The sequence below is a fragment of the Ovis aries genome, chromosome 8, assembly GCF_016772045.2.
Source record: "Ovis aries strain OAR_USU_Benz2616 breed Rambouillet chromosome 8, ARS-UI_Ramb_v3.0, whole genome shotgun sequence".
NCBI lineage: Eukaryota > Metazoa > Chordata > Mammalia > Artiodactyla > Bovidae > Ovis > Ovis aries.
Genome location: NC_056061.1, coordinates 27,161,699 through 27,178,180, shown reverse-complemented (window position 1 = coordinate 27,178,180; position 16,482 = coordinate 27,161,699). Strand labels below are relative to the sequence as shown.

Below are 16,482 nucleotides of genomic sequence, written 5' to 3'. Positions count from 1 at the left end.
ACTTTATGATGACATTCCCATGAGTGATTAGAGAGGACTAAAGCACGTCTTCAGTATCGCTGTGGAAAGCCTCGGCCCATTCTTCTCATGCTGCAGACGGCAAAACTCTAGCACAAGGGTCTTGGGGACTAGATTGGGGCCATGGTAGGTCACTGGTCTCCCCCACAGTCACAGTCATAGTTAGGGGGCCCTGAGGCTACTCCCAGAGCAGGGCTTGGCAAATGTCTTCTGTAGAGTCCGATGGTAAATATTTTAGACTTTGTGAGCCAAGAGGCAAAATCAAGGATATTAGATAGACTCTTACATAATGAGAAGACAAATTTCTACATTTTTATTGATGAAATTAAAAATATAAAAAAAACTGTACAACATTTTTTGTAATATACTATTTTGAGATAGCATTTTGCTTCATAGGGGTTTAAAGTTAGTATTTCCTAATATCATATCAATTGCAAATATTCATCCATAAAAACCATTCTTCACTCATGGGCCATTACAAAACGGGTGCAGGCTGGATATGGCTCCAAATCTCTGTAGTACAGTCACCATAGTCTGAAGCAAAGTCAATGCTGGGAGCTCTCTTCAAGAGTCTGGGTGTAAAGCCCTGATCCAGAAATTAGAGATCTGGAGGGTGTCTTGGAATAGCTCTTGAAAGATCCAAATGTTCCTCAAACACACTGGTCTAGTACCCCTGCTGCTGCTGCTGCTGCTAAGTCGCGTCAGTCGTGTCTGACTCTGTGCGACCCCATAGACGGAAACCCACCAGGCTCCTCTGTCCCTGGGACTCTCCAGGCAAGAACACTGGAGTGGGTTGCCATTTCCCTCTCCAATGCATGCAGGTGAAAAGTGAAAGTGAAGTTGCTCAGTCGTGTCCGACTCTTAGCGACCTCATGGACTGCAGCCTACCAGGCTCCTCCGTCCATGGGATTTCCCAGGCAAGAGTACTGGAGCGGGGGTGCCATTGCCTTCTCCGGGTCTAGTACCCCAGTGATAGAAATAACCACTTTTTAGCCTCATATACTAAGCACCTGCTTTGTGCTGGTTCTATCATAGTCTCTCGGTATAGAGCGGTGACCAGGACACATGAGCCCCCCACCTTTATAGGGGATGTGACTGCAAACAAGAATTAGAGAAAGAAAAAAAAGTCAGAGAGTGGGAATGCCATACAGAATGTAAGAGGAGGTATCAGAAGAGCAACTGGGATAGGGAGCTACTTTGGATAAAGTAGTTCAGTAAGGAGTTCCTTTTCCTCAGTATTCTTCATTCTTCATTTTATCAGACATTGTACACTGTTTCCAATATGACTTGGGGGAGAGGAAATAGAATCCCATTGTGCTTTGATTTGCTTCCTCTACTTATTGGTAGGATTTATCATCTCTCTGTACTCACCTCTCTCTTTCCATATTATAACTGTATAATAATATATTATCTAGTAATTATAAATGCTATATGTGTAATCTACATAATATAATATATTTTTATATTAGTCTTTCAGATTTCCTCTTCTATTAATTCCTGTTTAAGGCTGTTTATTTTTCTGTTGAACTGTTTATCTTTTTTTTTCTTATAATTTTTTAAAAAAACTTTAGGGTATTAACCCTTTATTTGTGGGGATGTATGTGTGCAGTTGCTCAGTCATGTCCGACACTTTGCAATCCTCTGGACTGTAGCCCGCCAGGCTCCTCTGTCCATGGGATTCTCCAGGCAAGAATACTGGAGTGGGTTGCCATGCCCATCTCCAGGGGATCTTCCCAACCCAGGAATCAAACCCCCCACATCTCCTGTGTCTCCTGCATTGCAGGCGGATTCTTTATCCACTAAGCCATTGGGGAAACCGTTATTCATGATAAGCATTGCAAATACTCTCTCCCAGCCTATGATTTGCCTTTTAACTTTGTGTCTTTTGTTTAAAAGAAGATTTTAATTTTCAGGTGGTAAATAATATACCTTACATAAGATTTGGTTGTCCACTGCCCTTTTCAGTGGGCAAACTGAGAGTCATGGATATTGAGTTTACACCTTCATCTCATCGTTGGCTATGTCTTATCCACATTTATTAGTGTCTCTGAGCCTCAGCTTCCTCTTCTGAAAAATGAGGACAATTCCTACCTCACAGATTTTTAGTGAAAATTAAATGAAAGGATACTAGCATAGTGGCCCCCTAACACCTCACTTTAATTGTAAGTATTTTGAAGTCCTTATAGTAGGCAAAATACGATGTGCAGTGTCAGTACTTAGATTTAGTTTATCATGTTGGTTGAGTTCGTCTTTTAAATGAATATAAAGTGCCAAGTATAGTAATATGCACTTAATTATTAGACTAAAATGTGGAAGACAGAACCAGAAAAAGAGAGCAATTATTAGCTCCTTAACCCACAATTACTCCAGTGGACTCCCCTAAACTAAAGAAGTAGCAGAGTTATAGTAAGTGGCAGTATTAAATAGGTGATTTGTAAGCATCCTTTTAAGTGAAAATTGTATTCCAAAAGTTTGGAAACACATTTCATACTGTCAACACTAACAGAGGCCAAAATTATGTAACAGAAATATTGTAAATGATATTTATAATTGGTTTTGAGGGTAAAAAAATCACAAACTGATGGGAACAAGTAAGCCCTAGCAATTTTATAATAAATGAGTTACATGAGGAATAAGTTTATAATTAAAATGCTAACAAAAAGTTAATATTTACTTCCAGCTTTTACTTAAGATTTTTTCAGCACTGGAAATATTGACAGCTAAGCATATTATATATGCTCTAAATTTCAAGAATAATAAAAGGAATATTAAAAATGTCAATGAATATTGTGCTTCATACTACCCAGTCACATGGGCCTACATGTGTTTGGTGTTCAGGAGCCAGCAACACACCAATACAAGGTTGAACAGAGACAACTTAATTTACAGAACTATTTTCACAGGCCAGGCATTTTCACCTACACACTCTCCTTTAGTCTTTATGAGTTAAGGACTACTAACTTTTTACAGAGAAGGAAACTAAAGTCCAGACAGGGTATGTCACTTGTCCACATTCAATAAGTAAGGGGAGCAGAATTTAAACTTCTGACATCAGGTGTAAAATTATGAGCCCATCTTATAGGTGAGGATGCGTGATAATAAAAAGTTTCCATGACATTTGCAAATCCATGTAAATAAGTCCCCTAGGATCTCAGGTGTTACTTGGCTTCTCCATATTCTACCCCTAAAATTGCTGAATGAAGAGGCCTCCTTTCATATGTAACCAAATCATTCTGCACTCAATGGGTATGTGTTTTTGCTAATTAGGATTTTTAATTGATTTGTTATGCTCTACTGTGGTGCTGTAGAAGACTCTTGAGAGTCCCTTGGACAGCAAGCAGATTAAACCAGTCAATCCTAAAGGAAATCAACTCTGAATATTCATTGGAAGGACTGTTGCTGAAGCTGAACCTCCAATAGTTTGCCCATCTTATGCGAAGAGCCAACTCATGGGAAAAGACCCTGATGCTGGGAAAGACTGAAGCCAAAAGGAGAGGGGGCAGCAAAGGATGAGATGGTTAGAGAGCATTACCAACTCAATGGATAGGAATTTGAGCAAACTCCAGGAGACAGTGAAGGACAGGGGAGCCTGGCATGCTACAGTCCATGGGGTCAAATAGTCAGACATGACTTAGCAACTGAACAGCAATAACAACAACTCAAAGTATAGGAACAATAAACTAAAAATACTTGTCGTCTTATTGTGTGCAATAACAAACACTACACAACATGAATACAGTCTCTGATTTGTGACCAGATTCTAAAAACATGCTTGACGTCTTTCAACTTGCTCTGACCAAAAATAAGTAAGTGATTGCCATGAAGACACATTTTAAACATGAAGCTTGATTCACCTCACCAGAGGCCTTTGTTTCATTTACACTTATGGTTTTATTTATTCAAATAACTTGCCTTTTTTCCCCAGAAAAACAGACCTACAGATCATCACTCCATCACTGCTCTACACAAAGAATAAACAGTGTCAATGAGAATCACTGTACTTAACAAACTCCAGGACACGCTACAGCACTGTTTATAAGATGTAAATCGTGTCTTGTTTTATTTCACTGTTCTGCTAAATTCAGGCGTCTGCTTCATTTTAGATCTATGTCCCCTGAAAAGAGCCTCCCATGCTTTATTCACTACTGACAAACGTGCAGATTCAGCGCGGCATTGGGAACAGGGAGCGTGAGACATGACCTAGACGATGTCCATTTAGATACGGATGATTGAAGGGTTACCATAGTGTGGTGTCCACAAGTGCTACTCACCAAGCAGTTCCTGCTCTCTGACTTCTGAGCACACAACAGACCTCTGGCCCCCTGCATGGGTAGGGCCCAGCAACCAGCTCTAGTCACTGGAATGTGAGCACAAGTGCTAAGTCTGGCTTCTGGCAGGACAGTTAATAATGCCACACAAGAGCCTCCAAAGCAGTTATCCCTCTGCCGAGGTGACAGGCAATGTTCCAATCTGGGGTCTAGAGAGAGGATGAACACAGCACAGAGCAGCACCTCACCCCTGCCAACCCGCAGCCCAGATACGCAGCATAAGTAAGAAACAAACCTTTGTCAGTAAGAGCCCTGAGATTCGAGGGTTGTTTGTGATCTCAGCATAAACTGGCCTCTCCTGCCAGATACCCAAAAGAACGCCATGAAAAAGAACTTGGTGTCTCTAGTGATAAGTTAGCAGATTTGTATGATTTAGTATCTGGCACTAAATGTTATTATCTTGTCAGGGAAAGGTCCATTAGCCCATCGTTATTCGGACCCCAATCATCGTGTTCCAAACTCTGAATTAAACAGAGCAAGCAAAATTGAAGAGGGAAAGCTACAGTTGTAACCTTCCAAACTGCCAGCTCTAATTTATTGACCTGCCAGGGTTCTTGGTTGTAAACAATAGAAACCACTCTGGCTAGTTAAGTAGAAAGAGAATTGACTAAAGATTTATTAGCTTATAGAATCTCAAGGGCAGGAGGAATACCAGCAAGGGCACCAGTGCAGCCTGCACTGCCCCACCCCGGGGCACAGACATCACTGTTCATCCCACCACCCTCGGCACTGGATGCCTCCACTAGAACCAGAGGCTCTGTGGTCCTTGAGCTGAAACTTGCTTCTTCAAGTCTCTAAAGTTCAATCCAAAGTCTCATGAAGGTATATGTGAATGGTGAAGCCTAGGTCACAAGAATGCTCCTTAGAGCCAAAGAAATTTATTCTTTACCTTTTTCTTAGAAAGGTGGAGAATTCCTCAAACACAGGAAGGGAATTCAAAGGTATGGCCTAGAAGAATGATAAATACCCACTGGTTGTGGTGGTTTAGTCGCTAAGTCATGTCCGACTCTTGCAACCCCATGGACTGTAGTCTGCCAGGTTCCTCCATTCCTGGGATTCTCTAGGCAAGAATACTGGAGTAGGTTGCCATGTTCTTCTCCAGGGAATCTTCCCAACCCAGGAATCAAACCCAGGTCTCCTGCATTGCAGGCAGATTCTTTACCGAATGAGCTATGAGGAAAGCCCAAATACCCATTATATATTTGATAACAGGCAATATCTGGAGAGGAGAAGGGAATGGCAACCCACTCCAGTATTCTTGCCTAGAGAATTCCATGGACAGAGGACCCTGGTGTGCTACAGTTCATGGGGTCACAAGAGTCAGACAAGACTTAGCAACTAAACCACCACCACAAATGGGTAACATGGATAACCAATGTCCTCAATACTCATTTTAGTCCATAATCAAGTTCTGAGAGCTGTTCTGGTTTCTGTAGGTCTTTCTTCAATTCTACCCAAGTGCCCTTCCAGTGAATCACTGTTTTCACTAGCTTCAGTTGGGTGCTCTCATTTGCAATCTGTATTAGAGTCTTGATACAGAAGTAATCATATGTTGAAGAATCCCAGACTAATTGCAAAGAGGACTGTAAATATTCAGATGCTTTGAAGAATTTTTCAGATCTTTTTTTTGTAAAGTAACTCTCTGACCTGACAGACAAAAGAATCAAATAAAGAACATGAAACTGTAACTTTGGTTTGAGAACCCTAGTGGGGATCATGAGCTGAATACTGATGTATTTATCTTCTCCACAGAAGTCCTGACAAATAATGTCTTACTTGAAAAGAAAAATATTGCATAGATATATATCTTGTGTATATATGCCAAACTGAATTAAAAAATCAGAAGTATGCACAAGTTACCAACTTATTGATGAGTGCTACTTGGAAATAAGTTCATCTCTAACAGTTCTAAATAGAGAAACTGTTAACCAACAAAGAAATACACAAAGGGAAAGGCACAGAGGCTAAGCTCTGAGATTATTATATATAAAAAAAGACCTATGCTCTATTTCCAGGCACTCAGAAAATTTCCTCTTTCTCTAAGAATGGCTCCCTGGACAGGGAGGGGGAGGTGCAGTTTGGATACTGGGCTAGGTTTGTGGCCTGTGGCTAGTACTGGCTGACCCAGGGTGAGTATCTAATGGACCCAGCCCAGGAGTCGAGGGAGGTGAGTCTCAGTATGGTGGCACCGGGGGGAGAAGGCCAAGGAAAGCTGAGATTTCCAGAGTAACCTTATTACTTCTCTCCTCAACATCATGATCATTTACCTCTTCCTGCAATTCAGTGATAAATTCTTGTTTTCTCAATAAATTTAATTCTTTTTTCTTTGCTTAAGCTAGGCCACAGTATTTTTTTTTAATAACCAGAAGAATATTGTATTAACTAAGTACACTCCCCTAAACCTGACTCTCCCCAGTAGCCAACTCCAGCCTTAGGTTACTGAGCTCTCTTGACTAGAAATGACATGAAAGGATCCTTAGCTTCTGTGTATTCAGTATTTATGTACCAAGCTGCCACTGAGCTGAGCAGCATTAACCTGGTTTGTCACTTTTTAGGAAAAGTAATTGCAAATTTTGACACCTGGTTCAGGGGTTGAAACTTCAAATGCCTTTACAGATCAGACAGATAATATAAAGGCAGACAGTGCTGAACTGGACTCCACTGGACACTAAATGCTGCATCTGAAGATGTTTGTGTTTAGTTACTTGAAACACTGTGTGGCTCAAACAAAATTGTTCACAGGCCCAATTTACCTCCTTGAGTCGTAAACTAACAGGCCACTTTGCTATTAGTTTAAATTATATATGGTCATAGACTAGAAAGCTCATAAAAGTCAATTGTGTTTCAATCATTTGAGTAGGATAAAAATGCTTCTTGGACAGCAAATTTTCCCACCTTCTTTTAGTAGAAAATTCTACAGGTCATTAATACGATTGATGTGAGGTATCTAAAAGAACTCAATGGCTGCTTTTAACAGAAGCTTATCAATGCTGGTAGATAATATGCCGTAGCGTGAGTCTCATGGTAATGAAGCAGGCACCTGTTACTTCCTACGAATCACAGAATAAAGAACCAAACTACTTATAAGCACAAGGACTCCAAAGGTGTCATAACACAGATGGAAAAAAATCAAATGTCTACTGTTCTTAACAGTCTCCTGTTGAACTACACAGCTCTGATTCTCTTTACAGACCAAAAATGAAACCCAATTCGAAAAAAACTGATAAGGTTTCCTGTTTCTCGGAGAAAATGAACTGGACAAATTGCACACAGAAAACCTAAAATCTCCACCACCAATTGTTGCAAAACAGTGGGGCCTCCATTAGCAGTTCTTTTGCCCACAGAATGCTCTCAAAGGAGCTGTGAGGTTTGGAAGGAGTGCAGAAGCCTACTCTCCATCAAAGGTTTCATCAGAACCTGCTTTTTTTTTTTTTTTTTTTTTGGCGAAACTAAGCAACTGCTATTTCACACCCACATATTGCTGGAATCCATTCAATTACCCTCAACGACTGTTTAAAATGAAAATGCTGTGCCTCCTGAGGACAATGTGAGAGGATTAATGAATGTTGCTCCTGAAGGACAGACGTGTAGGGAAACAGCAGAAACCTAAAGAAGCTGGAAACTACTGCTGGGCCTTATGTTACAAGCAATTCAAACCTACCTTCAAGTATTTTGTAAAGAATAATAATGTTTAAGGCAGTTGGATATACCAAGGGGCCTACTATGCCATTTTTCCTCATTCTTCTTGAAGACAAGCATGGAAAGAGAAAACTAAGAGGATGACAAGAAGTGATGAAGAAAAGACAGAATCTCGCCATATGGTTTTTCAGGAGAAGAGGAAACAGCATTTTTTCCCCTGACACACTGTTCCAAAGGATCTGTAACTAACAAACCAAGCCAGCACTTTGCTGGGTTCTGTAGCTCTGTGACTCAGAAGTCACTTTTCTATCCAACATATTAAATGTCAAGCAAAATATCTCCGATAAGAGAGAAGAAATTTCTTCAGGAAGCTTTGCTCCTGTATGAGTTCTGATGAAACACAATTTATATTTTAAAGCAAGACAAGAAAAATTTAAATAAACTTTTTTCTCTGCCTGTCTGGACCTCCTCCCTCTGCACTGTGCACCCGCATTATTCATTAACCAGACCACCCCAATGGCAGAAATATCAGCTTAACCATAAAGGTTGATTTTTTTTTCTTCTGGAGCCAGCCACGTAATTTCTTAGACGGCAACGTTCCTTTCTCAATCCTGTAAAATGCCACAACGACCCACCACTCAGCTTATACACACAGACTTTTTGGTAACTTCATGTACAATGCCAATCTAGTACTTCCCCAAAGCTAGCTTAAAGCTCAACATTCAGAAAACTAAGATCATGGAATCTGGTCCCATTACTTCATGGCAAATAGATGGGGAAACAGTGGCTGACTTTATTTTCTGGGGCTCCAAAGTCAATGCAGATGGTGACTGCAGCCGTGAAATTAAAAGACACTTACTCCTTGGAAGGAAAATTATGACCAACCTAGACAGCATATTAAAAAGCAGAGACATTACTTTGCCAACAAAGGTCCATCTAGTCAAGGCTATGGTTTTCCAGTAATCATGTATGGATGTGAGAGTTGGACTGTGAAGAAAGATGAGCACCGAAGAATTGATGCTTTTGAACTGTGGTGTTGGAGAAGACTCTTGAGAGTCTCCTGGACTGCAAGGAGATCCAACCAGTCCATTCTAAAGGAGATCAGTCCTGGGTGTTCATTGGAAGGACTGATGCTGAAGCTGAAAGTCCAATACTTTGGCCACCTGATATGAAGACCTGACTCATTTGAAAAGACCCTGATGCTGGGGAAGATTGAAGACAGGAGGAGAAGGGGATGACAGAGGATGAGATGGTTGGATGGCATCACCGACTCAATGGATAGGAGTTTGGGTAAACTCTGGGAGTTGGTGATGGACAGGGAGGCCTGGCGTGCTGTGGTTCATGGGGTCGCAAAGAGTCGGACATGACTGAGAGACTAAACTGAACTGAACTGAAAGGAGAGCAACTGCTACAGAGCAGACCGGGTCAGGTGACCTGGAGAGATACTGGGCCTCACTTAATGGAAATTCTTACCTTAAGTACTCACTTAGGACTTTATTAATGTTACTAGCTATATTACTTGTATTCTACCTATTTCACAAGAGTATTATTTCTTGCACTACCAAATGTGTGATGGAGCCTCCAAAAAAATTAATGATGATTAGGCAAGCTTAAACAATTGACCAAATATATTGTCCTATAAGATCAAAGAGTATAACAGTGTAACTTTAGATATAAGAAGATGCAACAAGAGACATCCTAGACCATAACTGACTAGTAAAACAGATGGTCCAGAGGCCTTTGACTATTGTTAACAGGGCCAAGTGCAGTAACAGGGCACTGAGCAGCCTATCAATGAAATCCCTGACCTGGGAATGAGCATTCCTAGCGCCTCGGGACAAGTTGGCCATGAAATGCCTCTCAAACCTTGGCCAAGATTAAGACCAAAAGGAAGGGGATTGTAAAACAGAGACTGTTGCCTACTACCCAGTTCTATAAGAATCAAGTCATTAGCCACTACATTCCCTGACCTACAATACCCTGGAATTCAGGACAAAATAAGAACGAGGCATTCTGTGCTCTAAGAAAAGATAGGCCTTCAGATTTTTTCAGGAGAAAATTCATGAACCCATACTTAGAAAAGCGCTAAAACCTTTAAAGATATCTGTTACTTATGAATCACAGTAACTCTTCATCAAGCTGTGTGCTTGATTGCACTACCCTTTCTAGAGAATCGCTTATACTGGCCTCCCCCTTTAAGTCTTTGGAGCAGTTCTCAGAGTTCTCTGAGAGATTGTCTCCGGGGTTATAATACTCAGTTTGGTTCAAGTAAAATTTTACATTTCTCTCTCAGATTGACTACTGATTAATTTTTTTTGTCAACAGTACTTCCTCTGGGCATATGAGCCATATATTTTACGTAGATTGCCAACTTGTAAAAGAAACATCTACCCAAGATTGTGGAAAAAAAGTATAATCAAGGAGGCCATCATTAGTCCTCTATTTATGTCCCCCAGAACTTTAGCCATGTAATCATAGTAAATGTCTAAGAAAGAAAAACCAGAAAGAAACACAAAAAACAGCGAGAAAGTAAAAGAATAAAAAAGAATTACAGTGATATTTGTATGCTTAAAGTTTCTGTAATATACAAAAATGTATGGATTCTAGGGAGTCCTAATCCCACAGGGCAGTGTTTATCCACCATGTATCATCTGCCCTCATTTCATAATGCTGTAAGATTAGAACCTCTGATGTGAAAGAGTATTTAATATTTAGAGCTATTTCTTGTATAGCTTGGTGAAAGAAGAGGATAAGAAAAGAGGAAAAGAATTACTTGGGGACTGCACATCATTTCTCTTTTTTATAACAGATTATTTGCTTTAAGAGAAGCATAAGCTATGATTAAAGTGGCAATATAATTGCTGAATTTTTGTGCCTCTAACACCTGCAAAGGAAGCACATTGACAAGAACCACTTGGCAACCCAATTATTTCATGCAGGTTTTCATCCACCCAGAAAGCCATCCTCAAAATAGAATGGAACTTTTTCTCCTTCACCAATTTGGTAGGTGGCTACGGCAAAGTATCCAAGAACCTAAATAATATTGTTTATCATTATCCTCAACAAAGAAAATTTAAATAAAATAGGATCCAAGGAATTTAACACATTACTTCCAAACTTATTACATTAATTAACTGTGCATTTAGTTTATATTTCACCTTGTCTCGATGGGAGGCTAAAAAGGAACAAGACTTATCCCTGGAGACATAGGGGACACTGCACTCTCTTCCCTAAACAGGGAGAACAGACTAGATAGCTGCTTTTTCTAGTTTGGAGGAACATTTTAATTTGACTGTGAAATAATGGAAAAATGAAACAAATTCAAGATTCCCACTATCTAGGAATTTGGGAAAGTCAGACTGTATACCCTGAAAATAAGAGAATAACTAACTAGCTAGGGGGAAGAAAATCCAGGGAAATTTTTTTCTTTAAGAGGCTAAAACCTGAAACAATACTTAAAAAATAGTTATTTTAATTGCCATGTTCACTCAATTATTTCTTATATATTTTTAACCAAAGACATTTACAGTTACAAATAATAAGTTGAAATAATAAGACTCTTATCTTTTACTTATTGGTGTCTTGAGAATAAACATTTACTAAGGGTCACTGGGAAATGTGATCCTTTCCATCATGAACAACTGTGCAGACAAAACATTCAATCTAAAACAGATTATTAGGTCATAACACGTACAAGACAACTCACAAATCAGAACACATTTCTGTTGTCTCCCAAACTGGTGAAAGATTAGCAAGGAAGTAGGAATGATGAAAAAAGGTTTCTGGGCCACAATCCTTGACCTGAATGTTCAATGATGGAAAGGGCATGAATCATAGGATAGGGGTAAAAGAATCAGCATAAACCAAAGGAGTGGAAAGAAGGTATAAGAAATGATATTTAGGAAACAGCTGAGGCTAAAGACTCGGGACAGATTAGTGAAAATTAAAGCGACCATTATTGAATGGTTACAACATGCAAGGTTCTACGCAAATATTTCCTTTTTAAATTTTACTTTTATTTTTTTTGTTTGTTTGTTTTTTCACAATAGAAGCATGACATATTTTTTTATTTGTAAGTTGCACACTAAACATGCTCTATATCAGTAAAATTTACAATAAACATATATAAGTGTGTCAGTGTGTACATGCACACGTATTTTTTCTGGAGAACTAGTTGTCCCAGACATGACAATCAAAAGTGTCTCTGGACACAGCCAAATGTCCCCAGGGGAACAAAATCAACCCTTGTTGAGAGTCGCTGTCCTAGGCAGGCCGTGCGTCCCCCGAGGGCCACTGGAGGCACCCATGTCCTGCAGACCACCTTGTGCAGGGCCTCCGCCTGGCAGGATTTCCCAGTGTTTAGGGAGCGACTCCCAGGGGCCTAGCCTTCCCTGGTGGCTCAGCTGGTAAAGAATCCACCTGCAATGTGGAAGACCTGGGTTCGATCCCTGGGTTGGGAAGATCCCCTGGAGAAGGGAATGGCTACCCACCAAAGTATTCTGGCCTAGAGAATCCCATGGACTGTATAGTCCATGGGGTCGCAAAGAGTCAGACACAACTGAGCAACTTTCACTTTCCCAGGAGCCTGCCCACTGGGGGTCCCATGCTCCATCAGGCCCCTCTTCCCCAGAGCAGTACAGAGAAAGGGAGTCTAAGTACAGAAGGTCACATGGGGGCTCACGCATGGGCTCTGCAGTCAGCTGGACCCAAGTTCAAATCCCACCTCTGACATCTACAGGCCGGTTGACCTCAGGCAAGTCACATACCCTCTCATAGCTCAGTGGCCTTGTCTGCAAAATGGGCACAGTCCTCACGTCCACCCTCTGGGGAGATTAAGTGAGATGGTGCACATCAAAGGTCTCACCCAGGTTCCGCTCTGGTACAGGAAGGGCTCCCAGAATATCAGCTGTTTTCTCAAAACACGGCAACCAGAAACCTGTCCCCACCCCCCAACACAACAGCTCCACGGCCTTACCTGTGATATGTAGCCGGGGGAGTATGTGGCCGTCCTCCTGGGACTTGGGTGCACCCTGAGGAGCCTCCCCTTGGAGACGCCATGCCTCCAGCTGGGCACGAAAGGACTGGACCTCCTTCTCCACTGAGTCCCAGGGCTCAGACTTGCATCTCTGTCTTTGCTAGCAACCCTCACTGCCCAGATGCTCTCCTGCAGTCTCACAGCTTTAAAAGAGCCACTTGTACACGAAGGATTCCCACATCTCTATCTTCAGCCTGGACATCTCCTCCAGTTTCAGACTCCTATGTCCAACTGCCTATGCGACATTTCCAAAAGGATGTCCAAAGGATAACGCAAACTCAAGCATGTTTAAAACAAAACTGATTTCCATCCACTCCCCTGAAAACATAAAACTAAACAACAAAAACTACTCCTTTCTCATCTTCCTGCAAAATATATCCAATGTTGGACCACTTCTCACACCTCCACTTAAACCACTCTGTCTAAGTCACCAGTCTCCAGCAGGAATCACTACAGCAGTCTCCTAAAGGAAGCAGATGTGAACTTGCCCTCCAGAGGCCCTCTGAGGCTATGCGTTCCAAACCTTTCCATTTGAGACTCCAGTTATCGATTCTGTTGTCTGAAGTGGAGGCTAAGATTTAAGAATGATTCTTCAACAGGTAAAAGAGAAACAGTGGAGGCTGAGAGCAGATGTGAAAAGGCAAGTGCAAGGCTGCGTTAGGGGTGCCCAGGATGGAACGGTTGAGAACGTCCAGAGGGACAAAAGGACCTGAACTCCTAAGCAATATCAAGTCCTGAGTCAAATGTCCCCTCCAGGTTAGCCTTTCTTGACTCCTCAAGCAGAGTTCAGACCTTCATTACACGTTTGTCACATTATTGGATGTCTGTGCTCTGCGCCTCCCCCACTAGACCCTGAGCTCATGTTGTGCCCCCAGCCCCTGAGGCAGCATGGTCATCAGGATTGTCCTGGTAAGCCCTCGGCAAAAGGGTGTTCAAAAGCCTTTGGCAAAACATGGTATCATGGGAAGTGCATTAGAAGAATGAAGTGACTACATTCTTCTAGAAGAGCAAATTAAGACTTAACATAGGAAATGAGGTTTCAGATATAGATGTCTGAATTAATCCAGGAAGATAACACTGCGGGATTAGACAGGCACAGCAGTGGTGTGGAAAGACAGAGGTCAAGGCTTGAAGAGGAAGTGAGAGAAAGGAAAACAGTAGAAGAAATTGGCAGACGTGCCACTGAAAAGTAGGTTAGAAGTTAAAGAAAGCAGCAGAGTCCAAGGAAGAGTTTTTCTCTCTCCCCAATAGGTGGGGGATGTTTAAAAGAAAAGAGGAAAAGCAGGGCAACAGAAAGAAGTTGCCCCCAAAGGATGTGGTTAGGGTTGATGGGTATAAAGACCAGGCAAGCTCAGACCTTCAGTTCTTAATCTTTTCATTCCCAAGTACCAAGTAAATTACTGAGCTCCAAGAGGTGGATAGGAGGCCAGAGGCTTAAAACTCAGAGGTCAAAATTGAGTAAAATAACTACTCAATGTGTAAGCCAAGAAGTTAATGAGGTAGGGAGACCAACACTGTTTGTGTTGTAAGACAAATCTGGGTTATTACTTCAGTCCTCCAGGTCCAGTTAATTTTCCATTAAGTGGTGCTGGGGGCTGGACTTCTCACCCTCCGCTCACCACCCTGGCGACGACATCTGCGGTGGAATTCAAGGAAAATTCGACTGAGTGGATCTTCATCACTGCCATGAAGATAGAGTGGAAAAGCAATTCACAGAGGCTGCCCACTCAGCTTTGTGCAGGCCTCACGGAGAAAACCGGGGGAGCACAAAATACAAACAAAACCAGAACTCCTTTCTTTCCCTTGCCTTGTCCACTGCTCACGCCCTTCCCCCTCCTCCCCCCAAAAAAGTAAGCTCCCTGAGAGCAGGGCTTGGTGCTTTGCTGCTGGATGCCCGCGTAACGGTGGGCCTGGCACACAGTGAATGCTCAGCAAATACTGGTTGATTATTGAATGAACCCAGCTCCCACTTCATCGTATCTGGGCATTGAAGGATGCCACCAGTGGTGCTGCTTAAGAGAGCGCAGAGGTGAGAGAGGAAGCAGAAGATTTTTTCTTTTTCTTTTTTTTTTTTTTTTTGAAGGTCGCAGTTTGGGCAGTCCGCGGAGGCCTGGGGTTGAGGGCTCTGGAGCGAGTCCGGGAGGGGGATCCCGGTCTAAAGACCAAGACTGCATCTTTTGCAACTGACCTTCAGGCGGGGACGCCCGCGCAGGGCGCAGCAGCCAGGCTCCGGCGTCCCACTCCTGCCGCCCCGCGCCGGCGCTCGGCGCCCGCTGCGCACGTAGGTCACCTGCCTCCGGCTGGCGCCGCGCAGCTGGCCGGGCGCGGGCTGCAGGTGCGACCCGGGCGGTCGGGGGGCCTGGCCTGGCGGGGAGCTGAGGGCTGGGGGCTGGGGCCCGGCGCGCTGCAGCTCCGCGCAGAGCCGCAGGCCGAGCAGCAGAGCGGCGGCGAGCAGACAGCGGCGCAGGGCACAGCAGCCCCTCCCGGGCAGCCTCTCCCGCGCCATGGCGGGCTGGGCCTGCCCGGGGCTCCGCTCCGCCGCCCGCCCGCGCCCTCCCGCAGCAGGGATGTGGCCCCGCGGGCCAGAGCTGCCTACTGTGGGAACTCCCCCGCGGGCCGGGGCGCGGGCTCGGACCCGCCTCTCTTCCTCTGTTCAAGGAAGCCTTGGCGTAACCTTATCCAGCCCGGCTGGCAAGGGCGCGCGGAACCGCGGGACGCAGGCTGCTCAGCTGAGCCAGACTCCGGGCCCAGCCCCACCTCGAGGGTCCCCGAGGAGGGGCGCCCTCCAGCCCAGGCTCCGGAGCCTGAAAACTACATGGCCAGAAAAAGCACAGTCCTAACGGGATCCTGGGCCATAACTTCATTTTCTAGTACTAGCGTTGTTGAAGAAACGCAGGAGGAGGATAGGTGAGCTGCCAGGTTTTGCTGCAAGGAACAAATTCCGATTGTCAAGCAGCTTGTGCCATGAAGCACATTATAAAAATACATCACACTTATATGCTCAGGTTTACAACTTCTCTCCCTCAGGAAAGAAGGGAAAGGGGGAGGAGAGAATAGCGCTGGATGCAGAAAAATCAAATTAAAGTTATTCCATTTCTAAATTTTGCCTGAAGCCAACCCGTGCTTTCTCCTCGTGTTATGAAATGTGTGGGGGTGAAGGAGGAGGGGGGAAAAGCCAGCTACGACATCTGACAGCAGGGAGAGAGAACAGAAGTTACCATGGCATGATGTAAATCAAATTAATTTAGCTCCAAACACACACCTCCCTGCTGTCTTGCAGAGATACAGAGGAACAAATTTATCTTTCAGCAAAATGCTCCCCAGCTGGTATTTCCATCACCACCTTGACCTTAATTAATCAGGCTGAATGCTCACAGCCTGAAGTCCAGGGTTGACTGTCCTTTTCAATTGTGAGTAGACTTCTTTCTCACAACCCAGCTGAGGTTTGAGTTTGAGTTTGTT

At 43.2% G+C, this 16,482-nt stretch overlaps 1 protein-coding gene across 1 annotated transcript in view; it reads right to left on the bottom strand.

Annotated features, from left to right (window-relative positions):
• The window catches only part of METTL24 (methyltransferase like 24), a 122,372-nt gene extending 106,721 nt beyond the window's left edge, over nucleotides 1-15,651 (bottom strand). Inside the window, exon 1 of the mRNA XM_015097348.4 lies at nucleotides 15,209-15,651. Within this exon, the coding sequence (XP_014952834.3) occupies nucleotides 15,209-15,526 (318 nt within the window). The 5' untranslated portion in view covers nucleotides 15,527-15,651. The remainder of the gene's footprint in view (nucleotides 1-15,208) is intronic.
• Nucleotides 15,652-16,482: the final 831 nt, after the last annotated feature.